Below are 16,605 nucleotides of genomic sequence, written 5' to 3' on the forward strand. Positions count from 1 at the left end.
CGGCCAGCACACAGAATATACACAGATGAAGAGTTTGTGTATAACTGCTCTGACATGCTAACGACCAGCGTCTATAAATGGCACCGCTGAGACGTACGACTCTTTCAAGGCTGCGTGATGCACATACTAAAAGGTGTTCTGCATGTTCTGTGAAAACAAGTGTGTTTGGAGAACGTGGGGTCAGTCTGGTCCAGATGATGTCAGCTCTCTGAGCTCAAGGTCTTCAAAGTTCAACACGTCCATGTGAAAGTAGTTGCAAACAAACAGACGGAGGAAGTACTCACTGCCTTTAAAGTTTTTTTTTTATTTTGTTTTGGGGTTTTTTTTAACTCCTGAACAGGATTCTGAGCTCAACTGTTTTGTGCATTTCTACCATCCTGACGTGACCACTTTCATGTAGTGATTTTTCAGACGTCTAACTCAGGGTTATTACGACCAAATAACAGGAAAGATGGGCTCTATACACAAACATGCCCCGCCCCCTGCTGACATCATCAGTACACGTGAACCTAAACATCACCTACCTGGGTCTAGTGGAAAGCATGATGCAGCTTGTTTGTGCAAATATGTTGCAAAGTCTCTTATGGAAGATATTGAAAAAAAAAAAGGTCAGACAAGACATGAGTTGTTTTCAAAACATAAGGTGTAGTTTGTGAGTTTGTCATAAGTAAAGTACAAAATATGCAAAAATTTTAAATTTTTTGAATTTTTTTATTTTACATTGGTAAAGATAAATTATTAAATCATTTTGAATGTTTTTTATTATCTTTTGGGTCAAGTACTAACTTAATATAACTTTTTTTGCTCATTTCTAAGTCCTGCGCTAACATGAATTTTAACCTTTTGCTGCTAACAGTTTTAGCATCATAATCAATTGGTGTGTTTTGTAAGAGACTCCTTGATGGAGTGGGTTTTTCTTCCAAACTTTGTATGTTGTGCATTGATTATTAGTGTTGCTTCAAGTTAACGTCTAGTTTTTGTTATCTATGATGCTAAGTCGACACTTTTTATCACCATTTTCAGCCAGCCACTGAGTGACTATAGACTGACCCTGTGTGATAGTGTTACACAACACAAGGCCCTTCCTACAACAGACAGAACAGCTGATGAGGTGCTGGTGTGGAGTGGAGTGAAGGGGAGGGACCGAGTCCTGCAGGAAGCTTGAAGACTGACTCCCAATTCAATGAAGTCACTGGTGTCTGTTAATCTCCCAGTCTTGGTCAGTGGATTCTACCCACAACTGAGCTGCTGCTGCAGGATGAGAACGCGGAGTAAGGACTGACACGTTTTTGAAAAGTTGTTTTTTTTTAACCTGTTTTATTCACTTGTTTTGACAATGATGCTACTGTGTTTTTCCAGTGCAGATCAGTTTTATCCCTGGGACTGGGAATTTTTGCGTTAGGAAAAAAAACGTTCACTCGTCTTTGACTGCGTTGAAAGAATATGACAATGACTAATGAGTCGATGGCAGGGAGAACCATGGTCCCGACCATTCCATCCATCATGTTCATTTTCGGGGTGGTCGGGAACGTTATCGCCATCGTGGTTCTTTGTAAATCCCGTAAAGAACAGAAAGAAACAACTTTTTACACGCTGGTTTGTGGACTGGCATTCACGGACCTGCTGGGCACCATGTTGGCCAGTCCGGTCACCATCGCCATTTACGTCAAGGGTTCGTGGCCCGGAGACGACCCTCTGTGCCAGTACTTTGGATTCACCATGCTGTTCTTCTCGCTGGCGGGGCTCAGCATCATTTGTGCCATGTCGGTGGAAAGATACATCGCTATAAACCATGCCTACTTCTATAATGACTATGTGGACCAGAAACTGGCAGGTTTGACGCTCCTGGCGATCTACATCTCCAACGCTCTCTTCTGCGTCCTGCCGATCCTGGGTTTCGGACAGGTGACCAAACAGTACCCGCAGACCTGGTGCTTCTTGGAGTGGAGGAGCAACAAGACCAGCGACGCTGCTTACTCCTTCATGTACGCAGGTTTCAGCTCTCTCCTCATTCTGGCCACCGTCGTCTGTAACGTGCTGGTGTGTGTGGCTCTGATCCGGATGCATCGGCGCTACGTTCGCAGGATGTCCATGGGAACAGACCTGGCACGGAACGTGGATCCGCGGAGAAGAGGACTCAGCTTCAGGCGCACGGCTGGCACGGAGATTCAGATGGTCATTCTGCTCATAGGCACGTCGGTAGTGGTGCTCATTTGCTCAATACCACTTGTGGTGAGTTCTGTTAATTTCCCACGTTTACGCACACTTTACTGGTGCCATTTTAACAAAAAATGCGTGCGTTTATTTGTTGTACTCTCGTTTTATTTTGATAAAAATATTTGTTGTTGACAAAAAAGTTTTAAATTTAAAAGTTTATTTCATTTCTTTCCCCACACGAACCCCAAACCACCTCCTCCCTGCGCGTATTTACGCACCGCTCCTTTGGTTCGTGTCATTTTTCTAACTTGGAATAATTGGTTCATGTAGTTCATCCCAACACTAAAAGATAATTAGAAAGGAAAGTTCAAACAAATTTCTTTTTGGATTAAATTCTACAGTTCCTCTCTTTTGTTTGGCTGCTCTTCTTGGCCAATTTCTCTCTCTGCCTTTTCTCTCTCTCATCCCTTGAAACACACACACTGTTAAACGCTGCACACATGTTCACAATTACAAATTATTAATTTCTTTAACCCAGGCCCTAAGCTTATTTATTTTTCTCTTTCAGGTTCAGGTGTTTTTGAACCAGCTCTATAAGACTCCGGTGGAACTGCGGTTGGATAAAAACCCAGATCTGAGAGCTATCCGTTTTGCCTCCTTTAACCCCATTCTGGACCCTTGGATCTACATCCTGCTTCGAAAAGCAGTTTTTCTCAAGCTCATCGAAAAAATCAAGTGTCTGTTTTGCAAAATAGGAGCACGGGGCCAACAGAGACAGCGGAACTTCCACTGCATCAGCGTTTATCAGCTCTCTTCGATCATCTCCAACCAGGACTCTCTGCGAGATGTCAGCAGCACCTCCCAGACCTTTCTCTACCTGCCAGAGGGGAGTGAGGTGTTCACTGGCAGCTGTCAAAAAGAAGACATACTGGCCGGTTCATCAGTCAGAAACTCACAAGCTTCCTGTTCATCTGAGCAGTTTGAAGCTCCAGCCGGAGAAAGGATAGACGTGATCAGAGTCCTCTCAGCCTTGCCGTGCCCAAAAGATCCGATGGTACAGATGTCACTCAGCACAGAGACGGTGGAGGAGAAATGCATCTGATTAAAGTTTACACATCTACTGAGTCACTCCTACTTCAACTGACCTTCGAAACCCTGGCCATGGGAGGAATGGGAAAAGTTAGATGCAAAGTTCTCAGAATAGAATCCTTTTTATAGTGTTTACTAAGTGCTTTTATGAAGAGCAATTAATCTTAAATACAACATTTATCTAATCTCTTTTTGGCTTGTCAAAGATTACCAGATGTTGCATTTTAACTAGTTTCAGGAAAAATGTCTCACAAATCGCTCAGGCTAATTGGTTTTCACTTAACTCCTAATATGTCATTGTTGTGTTGAGAGACACGAGACAGGTTTTTTTCACAGTGTCATTCTTGAATGCACCCAAACATTTCAGTGTCATTCTGGCCCTTTGTGTCTCCTTGTGGGTTCAGTGTTCTTTGGGTGTTGTCTCCAAAAAACACTGTCTCCATTTACCGTTTGTCTCGACTGATAAAGATGACAAACCTTCAGCAGGTCTTTTTGGAGCTTGTCCTCAGCAAACTTCAGTCTGGTTGAAGGTATTTTTTGAGTTGTTCCACAAATGTACAGCCCATTCCTGTGCAGAACCTAATTGAGAGCATTTTTGGACAATTCCACTTCCAGACTGGGAACAGTCATTTACGATTGTCCTGGCAGTTCTTCTAGTTCCTTCTGACACATGTCTTGCTAATCTTATTTTCCAAATTCTAAGTCTCTTTTCTTTCTATTTATGCCAGTTTTCTTTTCTTTTCTTTTCTTTTTAGCAACATGTGGATCTCACTCCGGTTCTGGACAGTGTAAACGTTATAACACCATTGTTTCCTCTCATGCATTGTGAGCAACAATATTTCCTTTTGTTTTTGCTCTGATGTTTTTCAGAAGTGACAGTTTAACCTTCAGACTTAGTTCTTTTATGCTTTTTTTTCCCCCCTAAAAGGTCAACCGTGGTTCAGCTGTTTTATGAGCTTGAGTCATTAGTTAGTGACCTTTGACCCAGTGGTTTAGACTAATGATGGGATTGTAATATTATAGTTAAGCATGCTTCCATGATTAACTTAAACATTTGTTGCTCTGTATAAAAGCACTTTTTCCATTTAATGGGCTCATACATTTGGCCCCACCTGTCCCTATGTTATATGACTTTCAGTTCTTGACGAGGGGAGGGACTTGAATGGCAGTGGTCCTCCTTCGTTTGGTTTCTGCTTTTCAGCCAACTACCTCAGTGATGACAATCCGTCCATGTGTGAGGACATTTTTTATCATTTTGCCACAAAACAGAAATGACCAATTTTATCATGGCTCAAGGATCGGTGATGGAAAAGCTCTCCTGTCTTATTTCAGCCTCTTTGTTCTATCAGTGTGGAAACCTTCAGAGTGAAGTAGATGGGGCCAGTAATTTAGTGTAATTGAGTCACAAGCTTGTGGTAAATGAAAGCAGTCCCAAATGTGATCTTTATGAGTAATCGCTGGCACATGTGCTGCCATTGTGAGGGTCGATTTGGTTAATAAACTCCATTGTACAGTATGGTGCTTTTTTTGAAGGACGTGTTGTGTTAGTTTTATGACTAATATAATGTGCAGTATTATTATGTGGTGAACACCAGTGCTTTCATTGCTCCGTCCTGGATCGCACACAAAAATGTCATCTTAGTTTATGAAAACTTTTTTTTTCCAGAGGATAAAGAGATTCACAGTTATTAGCATCAAACTATTTAAATCTGACAGGGAATGTTGAGCTATGTTTCCACAGCTACGGTAAATATGGAATAAATCAGTGGACAGATGTTGGTCCAGGATGAAAATATGTCAACACAGATGTCGGCTTGAGAGAAACAATGTTCTGACGGATGGATGTTGTGTAAAATATTTGTTTGTAAATAAAATAATTCTTCTCTAAGAGAAGATTTTAGTTAATAAATCCAAACTCAAATGTTGCAACTCTCTTTTGTTGAAGTTACACGGTGGTAACACTGGACTCAGATTTTAAAGGTTTATATGCTGAATAAGAACTGGTCACATGAACTTCTCTGAAACCGGAGACAATGTTTAAAGAGTTTGTTTTGTACCAAAAATATTCTGCTCACAATGACATTCAAACAGAGAATGTGGAAATAACTCTGGTACCAGTAAATGTTAGGTATTTTGTTTGGAAACAGCAAACACTGGGCCATACTTCAAAATAATTATATTCAAATATTCAGGCCGTGTCAGTCAAGCTAAATCATAATTTCCTCAGGCATTTCTGTAATTCTGATGTCAACCAGTGTTTGCTGTTTTCCTTCTAATTGTGCAGTAATATTATCGGTCAGTTGACATTGTCTACTTCTGTCCCACAGCCGTATATTAACCTGAACTTTTCAACTTCTCCAACTTTAAGCTGCATTTGAGCGTTTCCACTTAAACAAGCTTTATGTCTTTATTTTCGCCATCTTTGAAGCGCACACACGGCCTCACTTTCTTCTTGGTTAAATCCACTCCAGATTGCTGCTCTATGTCATGGATTAAGATCTGCCTTGCGTGTACGTTGCGGTTTATTTTACACATTTCTCATTGGTACAAGTGCACAGAAACAGGACTCTCAGGGTATAACCGTCAAGTGGTATTTTGTTAAAGTTTCCAACATCAAAGCGTCTCATTATATACATTCTTAGGGATTATTTTTAAATTACGCACATTATTTATGTTGTAATTGAGAATGAAGTCTGTGGACCTACATATACATTAGTTGTGGATGTTTTTTATTTGCTGTTGTATCACTTTTCATATCTGCAGACATTACTCAACATCTGCCAAAACTCTGCAGACATGACAGAGAATTTCTGTGTTTTCAGGAGGACAAATGTGTAAAATTTAGACACCATATTTTAACTGTAATTTAATAGGAACCTAGTATTTGACATGTCATCATATGCTGTCATTGTGAAGTGCAGGTTTCTAAAATGAGCGCACAGTTTTTTTTTTCTCCCCCAAATCCCAGAGGGTGTAGGGTTGAGATCAGCCCTTGACCCCATTAGCACGGACAAATGGGTCTGACGAGAGCCGGATACGTCTTTTCCATAGTTTATGGGCAAATAAACAAAACCTTAAACACGCTGAAATCTTGTGCATCTTGGTAACGGATCAAAAGCTAATGCTAGACATACAGAGAAACAGAGAGGAAAAGAGTGCGTGTAAGTCTAATGAAAAAAAGGGAGATTTCAGGAAGTAGACCTGGCCGACAGAGCTCCTCTCCTGAAACAATAAACACAATCTGAGGCTCCAATTCACTGTAATTAGGCCTAAGCAAGCAATGCAGTGGCTTAGGCAAACACATTGCAGAGATGCCTAAAACAGACTGTCGGAGCTGCCTCCAGACTTTGGGAACAACACACATTAATTAAATTAAGCTATGAAAAATGGGACTGTGCAACAGAGAGACACGGCGACGCTACTCTGCAAGTTGTTCCTTTTTACTCTCACTAGGCTTGGCACTGAATGAAATGTATAAATGGACTTTTTTTATGAAGCTGATATTTGCCATCTGTGTTAACAGGTGTCAGGTAGCCTCACTAACCTCAGGAAGGTGTAAACGTCTGTCCTCATTTTGTACTTTTCCTCACTGTCAGCGAGGATGCTATTTCCCCGGATTTACTGGGGTTGGAGGTGGTGATGCTTGGATTAGATCCTAAGTGGATAAGTGATATACACCTTGGCATAAAAACAACCTGGCGAGGCTGCTTTACATCAGTCGATTCATTCTCTTAGTGATTCCGTCTTCGCTCTGTCACCCCTGTACCCGCTGATAAACAGCAGAAAAAGCAGCACCTGCTGCACCGCAGCCTCGGCTGTCACATTCAATTAAAGCAGACATAAAACAATCCCCGGCAAGAAATTATCCAGAGTCAAGGGAGAGCTGATGAATGAGCGATATAAGACCCTGCCTTTTCATTTCCTTACAAGTGATGGAAAATGGAGATAAAATGGAATTAAGACAGAAAACACAACCCAGGTGAAGAGAGTCCTTTATTCCATGTGGGACAAATTGTGCCAACATTTCCTCCAAATAGTGAGTCATGAATAGATCAACAACATAACTTGTGTTTTAAGCCTTCTCTTTAGTTTCAACATATGTAAATTGTCTCCCAGAAATGTGAATATGATTTGTAATGCAAAAACATATATAATAAGATAAAAAAAAAAAAAAACTAATATAAAGATTCAATGTTTTGTCTGTGTTTTCTGAGCATGGTTAAATATATTTTGTATTTTATTTTATTAATAAAGAATAATTAATAACTTTCATGTAACATTTCAGAAGTACAAATGATTTATCCTTTGACTTTAAAATTCTTACACAACCATACACTATTTAAAACAGGTTATACCAAAGCTCCCACAGCAGATTGCTGCACACCAGCGAGTTTCCAGCTAACTTTAACTTTGATCTCCATCTTTATATGATATTTGCACAAACAGTGACATGAAAGAAACCTAATCAGGCGCAGAGTAGGCTGACCATTTTTTATTATTATCATTTCTTTGTTGCATAAAAGTTAGTGAATGTTGGCTTTAAACATATGACATTGATACTAGAAAATAAAGGCATTTATTTTATTTATGTTGTATTTCTGAGTGTGTGATAACATCTGTTGTAAATGCTGAAACACGTATGTGTACGCCCCACCTCTCTAAACATGGTCATGTGTGTACATGGTTGTGTGGGTGTATTCACTTAAGTGACATTTTTCTATATTTTCCAAGTGTTTTCCACAGTGCACACTGGGTCATTTTAGTAGTTGGTTTATGACTCACTATCATCCATACGTTTCCAATCCATGGCACAGACATTCCGAGGAAAGCTGTGTAGCTGATGCATTAGTGTGATTGTCTTCCATTTAAAAGATAGATCACTGATTTCCTCTGCTGTTAGTCTAACAGCTCTGTCAATACAGTTAGAGGACTTTAATATAATTTTTTCTTTGGTTAGTATGCACATTTCTGCTTGACCAGTGGGTGGAGCTGCAACCCAATGGATTTTAACTGATGAGGAGCAGGTGCGTTACCTATGAAGCAGTTACGGTGTCACTTTGGTTGTGAAAAGAGCTGAAAATCAACAACAAAAAAAGAAGAAGAAGGTGGATTATGGACTGAAGACTTGAAGACTTGGGGAGTTAGGTGGCTCTCATTGTTATTTTACAATGTGAATACACGGTTTGTCCACATTTACAAAGCACGTGTAGTGATTTTATGTGAAATAATCAGCGTTTGATGTTTTAGTCTGGTCACACCTAAACATTAAAAGTATGTATTTTTAGTGATTACTGCTGATTGCCATGTATTTATTAAAGAAACAACGTTTAAGCTCGGCTTCGATTGACTTCTATAGAGTGCAGTGTTGATATTTAAGAATGTTCTTAATATCGTACCGGCTGCCAAAATTGTGGTATTTTCAATTAAAGAAATTTAAACGCAACTGTTATTTTGTCATAGTTTTACTGTTATAACGGGCGGCGGCGCTCTGGTTGTGTGTGACGTAACCACCTTTTGATTGGCTGTTAAAACCTTTGCCATAAAAACGTGACGTTTGTAGACTCTCATTTTAATAAAAAGTAACCGTGTAATGAATGACTCAGAAATCGTACGCTTTGTTCAAGAATTGAAATTAATACTAAATACGACAATTATCTAGGTTTTGCTAGACAATGATTAGATAAACCCAAACTTCACGGAAACTGGGCTACACCGGAAACGGGCATTGAAGCTCACTTCTGCATAATGATTAGGCGACGTTTTTAAGACGCTGGAATGCTTTTTATTTTGACTTGAATGGTGAGTTGAATGTAACGTCATTATAAAATGTTGCTTAATTGTCCCGTGTGTAAATGTAAGACACTGATGCCACAATACCTGTCATATAGCTTTAAGAACCTCACATTTAGGCCCCAAAACCCTTTAATCATCAAATTAGTTACACCTTTATCTCACCAGAAGAATTCCAAAAACCAGGCGCAAATTGTAAGACAAAATAATTGAAATACATCTGGTATTAGTTAACGGCTTTCTTCTTTACTCCCACCATGTTTTTGTTACTTCTGTATTGAGTGAAACCTACCGCTGTGAGCAATTCTTCAACACATGAAAGCAATGGGATTCAGGCAAACTACCTATTCTTGTTATCATTCACCTACTGGGCTAATTGTTTATTAGCCTGTTAATGAGTGTCTATTATCATCTAAAAGCCCACTAATAGCCAGATGTTTTTGAGACAGATCTGTAGTTTCCTTAACATGATGAAACTGTTCCATTTTGCCCTGTAGTAGTTTGGAGCTGACTAACGTGTGTATATAAGGAAAGTGGCCAACACTTTTTTGGTAGCAGTCATCGCTACACCTCTGCTCTCTGTGCTTCCATAGAGAATTATATGTTTCCATAGTGTACCAGTTATTCTGTCTGCCACATCTGCCTTACATACAGAGGGTCCTGGGGTCGAGCCCCAGAGGAAAGACACAAGCTGTAAGTTTATCTATTGTGAGACGAGAAAGGGACTTTTTTGTTAATACAAACATAACAAACAAACGTAGCAAAAAGGAGAAAAACCATAACTATAACTCATAGGCAAGTACACTAGTTTGGAAACACAGTACTTTTAATAATTTTCATTAAATTAAACATGGTGGGATTTTCATTGGCTGTTGCCAGGATACTTCACACTTGGTTTAGGAGGGAAGTTCTTTAGACCATCAAGTGGAGAAAGTTTGTGTCAAACAGACGAGAACAGTGAAGAGAAAGATCCCCTTTTAATTCCACTGAGGTGCAGTTTACTGTACAAATGTGTTAATGGTTGGTTGGATTTACCGTTGGACATCTTCTGTATGTCTACAGTGGAGTCCTGACGTGACCTTTTGTGAAATCCAAACTGTGAGGCATATAATAAAATAGGGTGGGAGGGGGAGGGAGAGTTATCATGGTCAGAACAGTGCAGAAGACTCTGTTAGTGGAAAAAAAACTAAAGGCTAGATTGGCTGAACATAAACATACACTAAGAGCAGGCAAAATGCAAACATCCATTACGAAGAAGCTAATATGCTACAGATGTTACATACACATGTGGGATACACAGATAAAAGCAGACTGAAAAACCTTCCAAAACAATGGAAACAGTTACAAATTTTTACTAATGCAGTGAAGCAGTGAGTCAATAAATAATATCTGATGTCTTTCTTTTTTTTTTTTTAACTTTTGTTTGTAGGGCATTTGACCCGCAGTTGTTTGAATGGTAGTGGTCTATGAAAGCAGATTGTTTGTTTGATAATGAATGACTGCTTTCTACTTAGTCTCGGTTGTCGATGTTCTGCTTCCATTTTCCACAATTTTTCTCTTCCTCTCTGTCTTTATTCAAACAAATAAACCTCCCTTTCTTATGTAGCCTATTCCTGACCACCCGTCCCACAAACCTTAGTCAAATAAATGAGAAATTGACCAGAGATGCTTTTATGGCTCCGTGCTTCTAAGAATGTCTACTGAACTCAAAGGAGGATTTGAACAAAAAAATGTTAGGTCACACAAGGTACACCAATATTGACTGTTGTATTTTACATTTAAATGCACTTAACATATCATTTCAAATGCTTTTCAACATTATTCAATACTCTTAGTGATACCTATGAGCTGGTTTAACTTTGTCATTTCAATGTACAGTTTGTAGTATTTGTGTTCCATTCCAGTTCCATGCTTCTGTTGTTGTCACTTACTTTACTCTATGTTTTATGAATTATATTTTAATACAGCTAATGTCTGATGTCATCTCTAAAGAACTGGATGACTTCTCCCTCAGCACGGTTGCCTTCTGCATCAGCTACTAATGTTACCTACCATATTACTTTTGTTTGGTCTGATTCTAGTTATTGTTATTGAGCAAATTCCCCTGATGCTGCAGACCTCATGGACAGTTCTTCATAGTAGATGCTGGACTGGAAACAAATGACGATGAGTAAAAGGTATGTGGGGTAAGGAATATTAGCTCAAATACTAAGTTTATATGCATATTTTTTAAGTTAAACACTACGCTTTCATAAAGAATCAGTAATTGGTACATACGTAGTACATAGCACCAGATTTCTTATTTTACGGCCATGACTATTGGACCACATTTACTACAACAGCATGCTTGCAGAATGTTGCCTTTTCTTGTGTGTGGAAGAAATTTAGACAAATCTACCAGTAGATGGCAGTCCATTGCATGTTGTTAATGTAATGTTTTATTGTGACAGAAATAACAGTTTTATTTCAACTTATTTCAACAATCAGTCAGTTCTGTTGGTTCAGCTACATTCACCTGATGTGTATCCGCTTGTTCTGATTTTGTTGGTTTGCGACGTCATCTTTGGTTTGTTTCATCTTGTGATGGAGTTAGATCACCACTAACAGGCTTTTTTCTCTACTTGTAAACTAAATGTTGGCAGGATATGTGTTTTACAAACCAGGTCATGTACGTACACCATTCATTGGGTATGTATGGATCCTCACAAAATGTAATTAGTGTAAATGCTTCTTCTAAGATGGATAAATAATGCAGTGGTGATTTGTGGGTAATTGTGCACTGCCTGTATTATTCTCTACCTATATTTAGACAATAGATAGATGGATAACACTTTAATAATCCCTTGGGAGTTTCCTTTGGGAAATTTAGGATTTATACTGTAGGATACAAAGTGATTTTTTTTTAATAGATGCCATATTTTTCTCTATTTTTTAATGCAATCTGCCTTTGTTGTTCCAAATTATTTGTCTAGGGAGTGTACATTTGTTGAAAAGACATTTGTACTTGAGCACAGATTGTACTGCAACTCTTGAACAAAATCAATCCTCATGTGTTCCCATGTTGTCCAATCCAGCAGTTTATCCCCTCTGTCACATCCATCAACTGCTCACTGTAAGTCTCTAATTTTTCAAGTGTCTGGTCTGAGTATCATCATCATATTCATCACCATCATCACTGTCATCCTCTCTCACATCACCATACCATCCATAACTTTTCATAGGAAATTGTCCTTTCACTAACCCTCTCCATTAATCATTGATTTCCAAACAGGTTAGTTAGACCACAGAGAACTGTTTCACAGCCAACTTTTCTGAAAAACAACCTTGGTGGCTGACCCACTACTTTTTCTGGGTTTATTTTAATCCCTCAGCACTTTGTGCTTAACATCAAATTGGTTAAGCACTAACTTTGGCACTGACTGAGGGGTGAAAAGATAATTAATCATCTACTTTCTAATGTGGATGAGTATCATCTGGACTCTAAAGCATTCTGCAAATACAAAATGTGAGAAATTATTGGATAACAAACTGACTTTACTTTTGCAATTTTACTTTGAGAAATGATAATTATAATTATATAATAATTAATCTATAACACTAGTTCTCAAACTGTGGTACATGTACCACTAGTGGTACGTGGGGAAAATTCACATTTTCACATTTCTGTTTTCAATTGAATAAATCTGAAACATACCATCTACAATTAATACAACATTTAAACATAAACATCTTTCTAAACATTTCTAAACATCTCTCCTGTGGTGGAAGCTAATAGCTAATATGCTGCTATATTCTAATGTTGGTCATCATGGTGGAGCTCAGAGAGATCAAGGTTTTCTCAGGTGGTACAGAGTAGAAAAAGTTTGAGAACCACTGATCTATAACATGTCTTTTATATTAAAATGTGTTTAAGAAATGAAGTGTATTTGATAAAGTAATGCTTTTTTGGTAATTTCCGATCAATCAAGAAACATGATTAATTTTTTTAGATTTTCACACTTTCTATTTTCAATATTGTATAACAGTGTTTGTCATGTTCTGTGACAATTTTGTGACCATTTTACTGTGTTTCATGACTTGAAATGCTAATGGTGGTGAACTAGCACTGTGCCTAACAGCTCACACTTTACCTCCCCTTCCCTCTGTCTGCAATGATAAGGTGATGGATGAAATAAGATTGCCTCTGCCTTTGGTTGAATAAATTTACTTGTTTATTGAAAGTATTTTATGTATGGTACAAATCTTGTTTAGTGCTTTCAAACACATTTTCTGTTTCTGTTGCTTTTGCAAAAGTCGTTTTGCCCAGTGGTGCTTATGGGAATTGTATAGTTTAACAGTGAACAGAGATTTGATGGAGAGGTCACTGAGGGCGCAGAGATTAAACAACAGGAACAGATTTTAAATCATTTGCTTTATGTCAAACTTAAACCTTTATTGACTTCAAAGCCTCAACATTAGCGAGGAAAGTGTGTTTCTGGGTATTTTATGAAGAAACTACTTGAAAAACAGTGATCATTACACATCTTGTTAATCATTGTAAAAATGTGTGCAGGCGTGCGTGTCCGGTACGTGTACGTGTATGTTCACACATGCAAGTGTGTGTGTTTACAGCTCCATGCATAGAATGTTCATCTAGTATTGTGAGCCCATAATATTAATCATTTTCTATATATGTGGAGAAGAGAAATGCACTCAAACAGCTGGCATTGCTTTCTTTCTACTTTCTGTGTTTAAATACATTGAAATAGACCTCCACTGTCACATGAACCAGATTTATTACTCATACTATTTTGTATTTGTAATGTTGTGTTTTTCTTAATTACAGGCACTGTCTGTGCAATGTAAGAGAAACCAGTTCTTAAAGGTTTTTTAACATTTAATGTTAAACGTATTTTGCCATCGAGCTGCTTCAAACAAAACCTTTAAGTTCAACTTTGAGTAGAGCAGCAGTCCCGACAGTTGCTGTGTTTGTGGATACGTGACGTGTCCTGCGATGACGTTCCGTTTTCTCTTCATTTCCTGTGTATCCTGTGTGAAGTGTCAGACCCTACACACTGTTTGTTTTCACAGTCGTTGTGGAGTGGCTTCTGTGTCAGACAGCCGTGCCTGTGTTATCATAACGTTCCTACTGGATGGGATAGAAAATAAACATTTGTAGCTGTGGAAAATCAATTAACCTCCAAAGACCCCGAACAGATCTGAAGTCAGAATCCCATTCAAGAGACATTTCCTATTCTCAAATACTCAAGTTCCAGATTGTGTAGTCTACGTGTAGCCTTGCCAACAGTCTTGACATCAGTAGATACTGTGTAGATGACAGTTGGTCAAACCTGTACTTTGACCAGCTGATCAATGGGGCTGTGAAATAGGTTACATGCTCTCTATCTGTCCACCTGTTGTATATTGTATACTTTTTTATATCAACATTTGTGCCACCATTAAAGTTATTCATATTGCATTATAGGCTATTTGTAATACATTTTGAGCAAAGTTAAAGCCGCTAAGAAAACTCTAATGACTTGTGTAAGTAGAATTTGTTTTTAAATGTCATGCTACATTTACAGCATCTTCCCACTGGTTGTTGTGGTCTTTTAGACAGACTGACGGTATTTTGACATTCATTAACTTCGACATTTTCCGGTGTACCACTTGGTGGATTTTTGCATAGTTTCCTGTGGCCTTTAGAGTTTGCTGCGATGGACTCCGCAGTGATAATGACTTGAACTGATGGTGATAAGAACTCAAACTCTTTGATCCTGCAGCACTACATTCAAAGAAGCTGAAGATAAATGTTGCGTCTGAAGTTCAGTGTCTGACCCCTGATGACATGTTCACCCATGACAGTCTATCTGCTTCCATCTGCACCTCTGAAGTCTGAAATGTTTCCTTCAATCTCTCAGAGAACTTGAAACAGATGATCTGAAAGTGGCAGCTTATGAAGTTTGTTAAAACAACCCCATCACAAAAATGTGATGGGATCGGTTTTCCTCCTGAGCTCAGTTTTTGAGCTGTTGTCACATTATGTAAAAGCCTTTTTCTTTAAATCGTTTGGCTAATCCCAGTAAAGATGTATTCCAAACATCTCTGTAAAAGCAGTTAAAGGATCACATTTTTATGCGTCCTGAATGCAAAATGGAAAATGACCCACTAGTGTAGATTTACGGGCAGACTGCTGACAAATTCTGCAATGACACTTTAACATGTCTGGGTAATAAATCAGATTGTAATCATGAGTGAGACTATAATTCCTGGAATGAAACACTGAACAGTCGCAGGTGCAAACATTTACACTTTTCCAAATCAATGTGTTTGGATAAATGAGTGTGGAGAGAGAAGAGATAGAGAATGAGGAAACAGAGGAAAAAAAGTTGGAGGAATGGAAACAGAAGGAAAAGATAGAGGATGGTAAATGGGGAGGAAGAGGAGGACAAGGATGAGGAAGAGCAATTATTGTCATTGTATAATTCATGCAAAGACAACAGTCCTTAGCAGAACCAAAGGCAAAATGACACAAAATTACGCATCAAGTAGAATTTTGTTTGTTTGTTTTCTTTATTTTATTTTTTATTGACTATTATTCTTAATGGCTATTGTGCAGTAAACACAAAATACACATTTTATTATTTTGAATTGACTTGATGCTTTCTTTGCTAGATGGGATGGATTCATAAAGAAGTCAAGTCCTGACCTCATTAGTCCTTAACAATATTGACTTTAACGGTGCAAACCCATTTGGTATTGCCCTGATGCAAATGGAGGTGTCTCCCTCTGCTGGCTGTGATGTTAAATGCACAAATCCAAGAATTTGTCGGATTTATTTGTCGGATTTTGTGCATTTAAGTGGTACAAGATGGTGGATGGGGTAAGATTGCTAATAATTTCTACACAATTCCTATAATTTAGTTTTTCAAAGTGGTTTGATAACAGGTAGGATCTGGTAATTACTAAAAAGTGGAAAAATAGCAGAGGTGAAAGTACATTTAAGTGCTCTTATAAAACCAAGAACCCTGAGGTGTGACCAATTTACCACCACTAAAGAGTTATGTGCAAAATGGTTCCCAGAAACAGTCTGAAAAAGGTCATCTGGATAAATTCAATCCATTATAAAAATGTAATTTAAAGTTTGCACAGCCTTATTTGAAAAATTAGAACTATGTCATTGGAAATAATGAAAAACAATGGAAGTTCAAATGAGTTTAAAATGTTTATTGTAAAGGATTTACAGTAACTGTTTTCACCGAACAGGAGATATATGGATGCAGTGAGAGAGGACATGCAGATAGTTGGAGCACACTGGTGTTATCAACCAGTCTCAAATTAATAACACAACCAGTCTTGTTAAAGTTATCTTTAATTGTTATTTTAACCTACTAATATAGCAATAATGTATTACTTGAAGTATTACAAATATACTAAAATCAATAGCATTCAATAACAATTAAATATCTGAAGGATTTTGAGAGTTCTTGGCAAATTGGGTGGCTTCAATGAATAAAGTAACAACACAGACAAACACAGTTTACAAAAATACTCAAATTTATTTATACAACACTGTCAAGTTAATGACGG

At 38.2% G+C, this 16,605-nt stretch overlaps 1 protein-coding gene across 1 annotated transcript; it reads left to right on the forward strand.

Moving 5' to 3' along the window:
- Positions 1–935: 935 nt before the first annotated feature.
- Positions 936–3,477, forward strand: ptger4a (prostaglandin E receptor 4 (subtype EP4) a). The gene is made up of 2 exons (XM_008336003.2): positions 936–2,232; positions 2,726–3,477. The coding sequence occupies exons 1-2, from the start codon at positions 1,444–1,446 to the stop codon at positions 3,257–3,259; spliced, it is 1,323 nt and encodes a 440-aa protein (XP_008334225.2). The 5' UTR covers positions 936–1,443; the 3' UTR covers positions 3,260–3,477.
- Positions 3,478–16,605: the final 13,128 nt, after the last annotated feature.

The sequence above is a fragment of the Cynoglossus semilaevis genome, chromosome Z, assembly GCF_000523025.1.
Source record: "Cynoglossus semilaevis isolate Cse_v1.0 chromosome Z, Cse_v1.0, whole genome shotgun sequence".
Classification (NCBI taxonomy): Eukaryota; Metazoa; Chordata; class Actinopteri; order Pleuronectiformes; family Cynoglossidae; genus Cynoglossus; species Cynoglossus semilaevis.

Excerpts from the sequence above, each read along its gene's own strand:
- ptger4a (XM_008336003.2), top strand. The coding sequence starts at position 1,444 with ATGACAATGACTAATGAGTCGATGGCAGGGAGAACCATGGTCCCGACC. Across the intron at positions 2,233-2,725 it reads TTTGCTCAATACCACTTGTG|GTTCAGGTGTTTTTGAACCA; the intron begins GTGAGTTCTGTT and ends TTTCTCTTTCAG.